Source organism: Patiria miniata, unplaced genomic scaffold, assembly GCF_015706575.1.
Source record: "Patiria miniata isolate m_02_andy unplaced genomic scaffold, ASM1570657v1 HiC_scaffold_20, whole genome shotgun sequence".
In the NCBI taxonomy this organism is placed as follows: domain Eukaryota; kingdom Metazoa; phylum Echinodermata; class Asteroidea; order Valvatida; family Asterinidae; genus Patiria; species Patiria miniata.
The window spans coordinates 39,992,132-40,002,260 of NW_024037059.1; the positions used below are offsets into that span (position 1 = coordinate 39,992,132).

General features: G+C 41.3%; 1 protein-coding gene across 2 annotated transcripts; it reads right to left on the reverse strand.

The window, feature by feature from the left end:
- Nucleotides 1–296: 296 nt before the first annotated feature.
- Nucleotides 297–7,801, reverse strand: LOC119729162 (kelch-like protein 24). Of its 2 annotated transcripts, none has more exons than XM_038201692.1 (3): nucleotides 7,476–7,801; nucleotides 2,865–4,049; nucleotides 297–1,977 (listed from the first exon to the last, which is right to left on the reverse strand). In XM_038201692.1, exons 2-3 carry the CDS (start codon nucleotides 4,021–4,023, stop codon nucleotides 1,250–1,252), a joined length of 1,887 nt encoding a protein of 628 aa, XP_038057620.1. In that variant the 5' UTR covers nucleotides 4,024–4,049; nucleotides 7,476–7,801; the 3' UTR covers nucleotides 297–1,249. The 2 variants fall into 2 exon arrangements, with proteins under 2 accessions (XP_038057620.1, XP_038057619.1); XM_038201691.1 differs by having other exon boundaries at nucleotides 2,865–4,056.
- Nucleotides 7,802–10,129: the final 2,328 nt, after the last annotated feature.

A 10,129-nucleotide genomic window follows, 5' to 3' on the forward strand; every position in this document is an offset into this window, starting at 1 on the left:
TGGAGAGGGCGGGGTGGGATGGGGGGGGGGGGGGGGGGGAAAGAGATGTCGGGGAGGGGGGGGGGGGGGGGGGGGGGTGGATGCATCTATTACCCCCCCCCCCTGCCCCCCGGATTTTCAGATAACGGAACTACATCTGCATATTGTGTGTGACTTCAAGGCCTTCAGCAATTGCAAGATCGTCAGTTTTGAGTGATGTCGAGAGTCACAAGAAAAAGAGGGCTAAAACTCTCATCTGACGCACAAAAGTTAGATTGACAACGGATAACAAAGAAAATGCATGTATATCTTGTATGTCATTTCATTCGTCTTAAATTTATTTGTCCGTATATACTCCCATTGTTTGTTTTAATAATCGAATAGCCATAAATCACCTGATGCATGAAAGTCATAATATTTATTGTTCATATTTTTTCAAACACAAAATATTTTTGTGTGCATTTTCCACAACCAATAATAAATACCCTTTAGATAAAATGTCCAATCATATAAAATCACACTTGATCTTTCGAAACAAACTTTAAACACATACAATCACCATCTTAATTTTTTAAAGCAGACGATACAGACGTTTTTACAATTACGGTTAATGGTAATAATCCATTTCTACAAAATATTCTAATCGATCTATATAAAAATGACAAAATATGTAAAAACCTATCACATAATGAAATATGAAACACACCATCTCTAAAAAGCCCGAAAATTTCAGTCCATTATATATTTCCAAAATATACATACAACCGGGAACAAAAGTTTGGTGAATCAGTGGAAAAATTGAAGCTCCCGCATTTGAACGAGAGGTACGATTTCTTTCTTCAAAATGTCCATAGAAAAAAATTCTTGAAAACATTTAGAATTGTTCTGGCTCTCACAAATTGCTGAGCCTAAACTAATAAATTCATTCGTGGCTCACAAATTGCTGAGCCTAAACTAATAAATTCATTCGTTCGGGGAAAAAAAGTTTGATCGTTTGACTGCTAATCTGGTTAAGCCATAACTTAGTTTAGTAGCCTGATCAATGGGTTGATACCGGTAACAGTTTCTTGAAATTTGCCCCATATTATGCCTGGCAACTTATTTATTAAAAAGTTATTAAAAAGTATTAGACCTAAATGATTTTTGCTGCCTCTGCTATAACTTATTGATTTAGCTCTGGGCCCCAAGGACGGCAGAATAAGGAAGTCATTTAATCTTTTACATTCTTCTTTACAATAATGTAAAGTTTACTAATTAATGATTATTTTACTCAAGCTACATCTTCTATGGTTACACATCCGTGCATATACAGTGCTTTAGGCAGAAACCCTACCAATGTAGTCCACGTGTTCGTCCGCAGATCGTAGTACTCGGCGCAATTTCTGGACTCCTCGCCGATCTTCCCGCCAAAAACCCAGAGTCTGTCGCCCGCTACGGTGACCCCGGGAAAGGTTCGCTGCTCATTGGACGGTTCATGAGGGCACTCGTCGCCGGTCTCCACCGAGATTTCCGAAACCTCGCGAGGTTTCCGCCCGCCCAGGACGAAGATCCGCCCGTCGTGCGCAGTGGCGACGCGCAGGGTCTTCCGGGAGAATTCCAAATCGGGCAGCAACGACCACACGTCCGTGATTGGGTCGTAGCACTGGATGTGCGAGCATGCGCACTCATCCTGTGTGGCTCCACCAATCACGTACAGCCTTCCGTGGTAGCCAACCACCGATGGAACGCTGACGGCGATTGGCAGAGGAGCAAGCGGTTTCCACTCGTCGGCGAATGGATTGTAGCATTCAACAGAATCAAGCCGGGTGTTTTGGAAGGAGGTTTTGCCGCCCACGACGTAGAAGCGACCGTTGAGCGAGGCAGAGCCGTGGGAGTGACGGGCGTCTAGCAGGCTTGCTACGGGCTTCCATCGATTGCGAGAGAAGGAATACCGCCACACGAGGCGAGATGATTGCTCACACACCGTGTCGTAACCACCGGTGACAAAAATATCAGAGCCTGCATCAATAACAAAAGAGGAACGAGAACTTAAACATAGGATCAAAATATAGAGCCTTACAAGGTGCGCCCTATAGGGCAGTCTCTGTTGCAGAGTCAAAGTTATAGGTGTCACCATAGAGCTATATATACATGTAGGTCCATACGGTGTTATTGAAGAGTGTCACAGAAGCTGTCCTCAGATGTGACGTCATTGTGCAAGGAGTCTCAAGTACACTCTTGCTCCTTGAGAGTAATTTGTCAGTCAGAATAATAATCATACCTTCAACATGGACTGTATTGGATGTGTTGCCTAACCATTTCCAAAAGGTGTGATTTGGAGATTAATTTATTATTAGAAAATCATATAGCTTGAGACTCCTTGAGGAATGGGACTGATCACCCTTCTGGTAATGTCCATGCCATGTATAAAGTAGGTAATCTCAAATCGAATGTAATAATAATAATAATAATGAAAATTTATATAGCGCCGGTATCCGCCGCTAGCGGCGCTCATGGCGCTGCACTGCACAACAACCAGAAAACAATAAGAATAAAGAAGCACCTGGTTGACTCGACCCTCCACCTGTCAAGATGCATCGTCACGCTAACAAGACGGCAACGTCAAGCAAACAGGTAGAACACCAAAGTCAACCAAATGCTTCCCTATGCAGGTAGGATTTTAAACTGTTCTTGAATGTGCCAAGTGAATTTGAAAGTCGCACAGTTCCAGGTAGGGAATTCCAAAGTCTTGGTGCAGCAGTTTGAAAGCTTCTCTCCCCCATCGATGATTAGCAATGTTTTCCTTAAGGAGTTTTTGTTGTGAGGATCGTAAGCCCCGATCGTAGACTTATCTTATCTAGGAGGTTGTACGAAGTAGGATGATGGTGTGAGCAGAGTGTACTTACCCAGTGCTGCGACACTGTATTTCCTCTTCATGTGGTGTGGCATCCGGGCAAGAGGGTACCATCTTGGATACGAGGACCTGACAGCCTCGTGAGCATCCATGCAGTACACCTCATCACTGTAGATGTACTCCCCATCTCGACCTTTCTGATGACCTCCCACCAGGACGATAACCTCTGACCTTCGACCTGGGCTCCGGGGTGAGGTCCCTGGGCCGAGCACGCGGTAGCCCCGCTTCATCAACCACTGACAGCACTTGGCTTCCTTCAGGACGTCGGCGCAGTGTCTGGACTTTGAGAGATAGTCTTCGTCTCGCCCGGACAACATCTCACTCAGGATGTCCTCTTCGATGAGGGGAAGACGGATCGAACGGAGTAGCTCTGGACGGAAGAGGGCGCGCTCCTCTGAGTTTGATCTGATCCATCTCAGGACAGCATCATACACGACCTTCTCCGATTGGACAGCAAGCTCGTCATGACGGATGTACGCCACCAGTTGGTCAAATCTCAGATCCAGGAATTCGCTTCCCTGTGAGACCTCCTCGAAGTGCTCCAGGACGAATCTCTCCGCGTCCCTCTGCAGCGGCAAACATCGGTAAGTCTCGGCGAATCTCGCGAGACTGAGGCAGTTCCCGGCGCTGATGTTGCGCTGGAGGAACTCCTCGCATGATTTAGCCACTTGCTCGAACTGGAGAAAGTTGGCGGTGATGTACAGTTCCTCGGCGTTGTCTTCCGTGATGAGGACGCGAGATTTGTAGGCAAACTCGATCAGGTGACCCACCATCCGGGGGCAAAGGTCATGGAGGGAGATCCGGCTCTCGTAGCTTTCTCTCAAGTCGCCAGTGAACATTGCCCTGAAGTACGGGCTGGCAGCAGCCAGCAGGGCGCGGTGACAGCTGAACTCCCGTGAGCCGACGCAGAGAACGGTATCCGTACACTCAGCCGCTAGTCTCATCTCGTTCAGGATGGACATGATGTTGCTCGGAAGCAAGGCATCAAAGAAGACGTAGCTTGGGTCTGGCTGGTCACCGGATGCAGCGGACGAAGGCGAGGCCGAGCCTCGGTTTGGGGAGCCACACAAACCTCGCGAAATCTCGCAGCCGTAGGATGATCTCACGGAGGAGAGCGAGACCTCTCCCTTGTAATCGAACTGAGACGACATCTTGAAAACTCGAATCACAGTTCACCCTGCTGACTGAGAAATTGAAAGAAAACCCCAAGTATTAGATGTTGCTGTATGAAATATACGAAATAAACTTGCCAGTACACGTCTAGTTGCTAATGCATAGTCAGGACAACAGCACAGGCGAAAGTTTCCGTTTTGCATACCACTACTACGTCATCCCATACCCTTGTGCGCATGTGCAAGTGAATACCAAACGTACGCATGGACACTTTATAGCGGATTTCGAGATAATAATTATATCCGGTCTGTCTACAGCAAGTCGAGCCTTGCCCATCGTATGAAACTTACAGAAAGAACCCCGTATTAATGACTATAATTGCTTTTTTCCCAGTTCCATTTTGAATATTTTTTATTTACCTGATGTATAGAGGATGTGGCGATTTTGTTGCTGAACATCAGCTGCGTTCAATTTGCATTCCGGTCTATATTTGTATGGATTCAGCGCGTGCATAAATTAAATCTTTTTCAATCGTTACGTATGTTTCATGCGATAGTAAAGGCACCTTCGAGGTAACATACATAGGTTTCACAGTTTGGACATTATTTTTTCACAGTTTGTTTTTGTCTTTTGCTAAATGAAATTATCGATGTTTCCCAACTCTTTTGTCTTTTGAGCGGCAAGTAAAACAATAATGACAGATGTGCTGGTATTATGTCGACTCGGGCCATCTGTTTTGTCTTATCGATTGACCAATGAGGACGCGCGTTGAACAATAAAAAAGATGAATAAATTAACCAATCGACCAATCGGATCGCCTCATGGATCATTAACGATTATTTGTATACATGTGTTTGGGAGATAAGGGGATTGCATCGACTGAAATTTATTTATGAATGGACAGATTTTGCTGGTACGGTTGAAATGCGAAGCCGCATTCAATTATCGCCAGCATAAAACGACACTGTGGCAGGTTGTTTTTTTCACAAAACAAAATTTGTGTTGCGATAAAGTTTTCGATGAACAATGGGATTGTTTCGGGGTGTCATATTTGCATGGCAACTGAAACTATCCTTTTACTCGAAAGCTGTCGATGCTAAGCCATTATAAAGCTATAGTATTTATATTGGGACCTTTTTTTTGTTTTAAATTCTCGCTATGCAAAAACGATTAAGGCATTTTGACGACGATGCTAATTTGAAATTTGTCAATTAGTTTTGAAGATCAATTTCTCAATCAGTTTTCAGATAGGAGTATACAGCCCTATGTTACAACTACGTTAGTAGGCCTAAATACACTTATTAAATATGTGTATTTCTAAACCCAAAACAAAGGGTGGGGCAAAAAGAAGGAACCCCACTTTTGACAAGAATTTTAACCTTAACTTTAACTTAACTTGTTTTTTTAAAATAAATTTAGTGAAGTATAGCTCTTCAAGTACGTGATGAAAAAACTCTTTAAAAAATCGCAAGAATAGTGTTATTATGCTAATTTGAAAACAAGTCGCCAAAATCACTGTTGTCCACGTGTAAGTCTAGTGTAATGTTTTTGTCTTCAAATCAAGCTCCGGAGCTCAGTCAAGCGGATGGAATAAAGCCGCCCGTGGACAAACAGGTTTGGCACATGGAATTTTTAAACTACCATGTCTCACAGACAAAATATGCATTTGCAATAATTTTGTCGTTACTTATGTTTAAAGATAAATATTTTAGTACTATTAAATTGAATTTTTGAAATAATGCTCAATAAGTAGGTGAAAATTGCTGTCAAAAGTGGGCACCCTTGTTTTTGCATCACCCTGTAGATCCCATGCTTCTTGTGGCGTGGTAAGTTCTGCAGTGAAGCCGATATTGTCTCCCATTTTTGTAAACAAGCCATGACTTGCCCGTGGAATCAAAGTCTGGGGTTCCTTAAATCCTACGTTGCCATTTTGCATGCCTAGAGTACCCCGTGCCCAGATTGCGCCAAGTGTACCGCGCATGCGTGCACATGTGCATTGGTATCGAGGACACTGTTCTTGAAACATTCAGAGCACTGCGGGTAAATTTATCACGCTGCACCGCAATGTGGACAAAGGAAGGAAGTCATTAATGTAATAAGGAAGCTGCTGGGTAATTTTAAAGAGTCAATATTGATTATGGAGAGACACAAGTAAGAATCGGTTTTGCTTAAAGTGGCGATTGAAGGACCATTATAAACTGCATGTTTAAACATATTATGAAAGTTTTCAGTTTTGAGTTCCTTAAAATGTTAAGCCCGTATTTATTTATCTAAACGCGCGAATTTCAATTTGAGAATACCTAAGATTCAGGAAGTGATACAAAACTGTTTGGGTTTCAGTTTTTGCAATGACCAATTTTGCGGAAATAATTACACACACGACAATGTTTTAAATTATAATTTCTTGTCTCGATGATAGGGTTTAAGCAAACAGCGAATGCAAATCATTTATTTTTATTTCCATAATCCTTGATGATTAGATATGCCGACATTTATTGCGGGTAGGTTTTTGTACGTGGATTGAAGTGTTTTAAGGCAATATAATGCGCGCCCTAAACATGTAGGTAGAGAAGCCGTGTGTTTATTTTAGGACCGTCAGCAACGGCATAGACAGGGTCAACGCATAATGGCATACACTGAAAATAGAATAATAAATAAGTGAATTTCAATATAAAACCTGGAGTTTATAAATGTTTGAAGTTGGTTCTAGTTTTTAACGGAAATCTTAAAGGATCAATATTTTCTATTTTTACCTAGACTATTTTAAAGAATATATTTGTTTAAAAACGAGGATCGCTGTTTGAGTCGAGCACTAAGATTCGCTATAAAAGGCATCCTTGTTTTTTTTTCGCCATTATTTTTTTTTCATTTCGCATCTAGCAGATTTCTTCAGCAGTATTTCCGAGCTCCATTCCGCCGTGTGGAGCTACAAATTCCCCCGGGGCAGCTAGCCTAGACCACGGTCAAATAATCTAAAGCCCTCGTATATTCTGTATAGGACATGGGTCGGTTCCTGCATTGATTTTGTGATTGAATTCTTAGACCACAAATGAACTCAATTATATTCACTGTAATTCGGTACTCGGTCACTCTGTGCATGTAACTCTGTGCAGACATAATATTATGACAACAATATGATGCAAAATAATATTATGGATGCTTAATTTTAATGAAAACCTTCTGTTGTCCTATATAAGTAATTTCAGACCATTTTTGCAATGCACATTTTGCATGCACGAATACAATCTTCATGCTGTACGTATAACGAACCGTAATGTATAATATTATGGCGTCCATGACAAACGAATCCAAAATGTAAATCGTGCATTCCAATTAACATTCCAATTTCAAATGTTCATTTAAAACAAGAACGGCTATAAATACGGACATCAGCTATTGCATGTAGCATGCATAACATAAAACAAAAGGGCACGATGCGCACAGAATAATCGTCTAAAAATAAAAATATGTTAAATAGGTGTGGACTTACCGTGTATACGCTGTGTCCTACATCGCCGAGTCTGGCTGTCAAAATGAGATTCTATCTCGCTAGGGCACTGTGGGCTTGGCACTCGACACGTACTTACATGTCAACATAGAGGACATCAAATTCTACACGCAATCGAAATATTTCAGCGTGTGAGGACAGGGTATTCGAGGGGGAATGAGCAGCGAAACGCGGCGTGGTTATGGGGCGGCACACGCCTCCTTTGCACGGCTCGAGAGCTGGTCGCGTGTGCACACGGTCGGCACGCGAGCGGGTCATTAATTATTCATGAACCGGAGATGCGCTCGTGACACGGTGCGTCGGTGCGGGTGGCTTGTGAATAGAGAATAATAACACGGTCTATAATGTCGGTAGTATATCGGTTGTGGCATTAATAGTTTCAATATTTAATCGCAATGATCGTTAACTGTTTGCGATATTTTGGTAAGGCGTCGCAAATAAAATGGGTTGGGAAATGAATATTCATAGCTGTTTAGATAAGTATGAGCCTAGACCAATAGAATGACATTCCGGTGATTTTGTTCTAATTTAAGAAAAAAAAAAGAAGATACGCGACAATTTGTTATTTCTATAGTAGATTCAGCCTACACATAACAGTTTCTTATAATTAAATTACAAGATACAAGTTGCCTCTCGTTATTACAAACTCGACTGGACCTAGCAAAATTGTTTGTTATATCCGAATTTCGTATTAAGTGGAGTGCCGGTTCATTCATTGTGCACGTCAGGACCAAGGTTTTATGTTCACTATAACCAGAATTTGTAAAATGTATAAACAGAGTCGACAATCGACTGTATTAGAAAGATGTAATTATATTGCAATAATTCGAAAGCGCCCTCGCAGTGAGGTTATTTTACTTTTATCTGGAATGCCACAGATCATAGTCGAATGGACCGATCCAGTAAGCACCGCCCCATGGTGTTCTGACCAATCACAGCCGTGATTTATGTCCGACGTGCGTGCACAAAAGTCCGACGTGCGTGCACGCGCGTATGATGCGCGCGGCAGGAAAATGCAGTGTGGCATTGGAGAGGAGCACGTGTTATTTTGTCCAGTGCGCAGTGGGCGGGGCTTACTGGATCGGTCCATTGCATGATGGGTACATGTGAAATTCAAAGACACACGAGACAGGTAATTTTCACTTCTTCAAGGGATTTTAATGGTTCCAACCGCCTTCCACACTAGACTAGATTTCACCGTCCATCATTAAAACATTACAGTGGTTTAATAAGAATGGAATTCAGGCTATTGTCGGTAAAATCAAAATGTTTACCATGTACTAAAATGCGGAAGACTTGTTTGGGAAGACTATCCGTGTGTCTGTGTTTTCTGCCAGTGGTATCACTGATATTCGTCATGATTGGTTAGCTAAGTACAACATCAACCTGCAATTTGATCAATCAAAACAGCCGTTCTTACAGCTGCGGCAAATCATGAATCAATCCAGCTAATTGGACAAACTGTTTCAAAATGTGACATATAATTGTTTTGACTGTTACACATTACTATTTGGTTGCCTAATTTTGAAGATTCCAGATCAACATTTAGTCAATGTTATCTTATACAAAAAACATCAAACTGTATTATCATAACTGTATGATATTACGAAGCAAGTGATTTATTTAAAAATTTGATCAGAACATTAAAAGCTACAAGCGATAAAGCGAAATCGGAAACGAAGCCGAGCTTTGAAAAAGGGCCATCAATGTCGTCATGTTTATTTTTAGCCACGGAGGCTGCCTGACCTAAGATTCATCAGGAATAGTCAGAATCTTTTGGTATGGGAACCAGACTAAACATCACCCTCCAATTTGATCAATCAAAACGGCCGTTCTTACAGCTGCGGCAAATCATGAATCGATCCATCTAATTGGACAAACTGTTTCAAAATGTGACATATAATTGTTTTGACTGTTTAATGGTTTGCCAACAGTTTTTTTCCTTTTCTAGTAATGAAGAATTTAGTTACGTTTTGAAAACTTGTTTTGTCTGGATGCACTTTTACTCAAGAAATCAACTCCATATTAAATTATCTTTCATTTAGCGTGTTGGCAAATTTGTAACTTTTGTAAATCTTTTACCCAAACTACAACCAACTCAAATATTTTCCCGCCTGGCCGTTATTATCAGCGATACCAGTATGTCATATAAAATCAGGTCATGATGCATATTCATGAAGGAATGGCACGCGAAACATATAAAAAAGTTTATAAAATGTAACTATTAACACATACATTTGATAGTACCTCATAATTTTGTTCAAAAATATAATAGAAAGACAGCACTGTCTCTTACAGATCACATGTAAAAAAAATACAGTATAATCTTAAAAAGTCTTAAAAAGTTACAACAGCATGCAGTGGATTATAATATTTCTCTGTATAATTCTTCTGAAGAGTCTTAATTAAGATATCACGATAGTACGATTAACTATATAAAATTTAGTTAATAATGACCAGTGCTAGATCAGTTTAATTAATGATGACATGTATTCAATTTGCACATTCAAGGGCAACGCGGTAACGACCAAAACATTGTCACAAATGTTGTTCAAAAAGTGGGCCAATTTAACAACCGAGTTGCCGCAAGAGGGCGACAAAACAATAATGCAAGTCGAGCACTTTGAAAAGTGCCA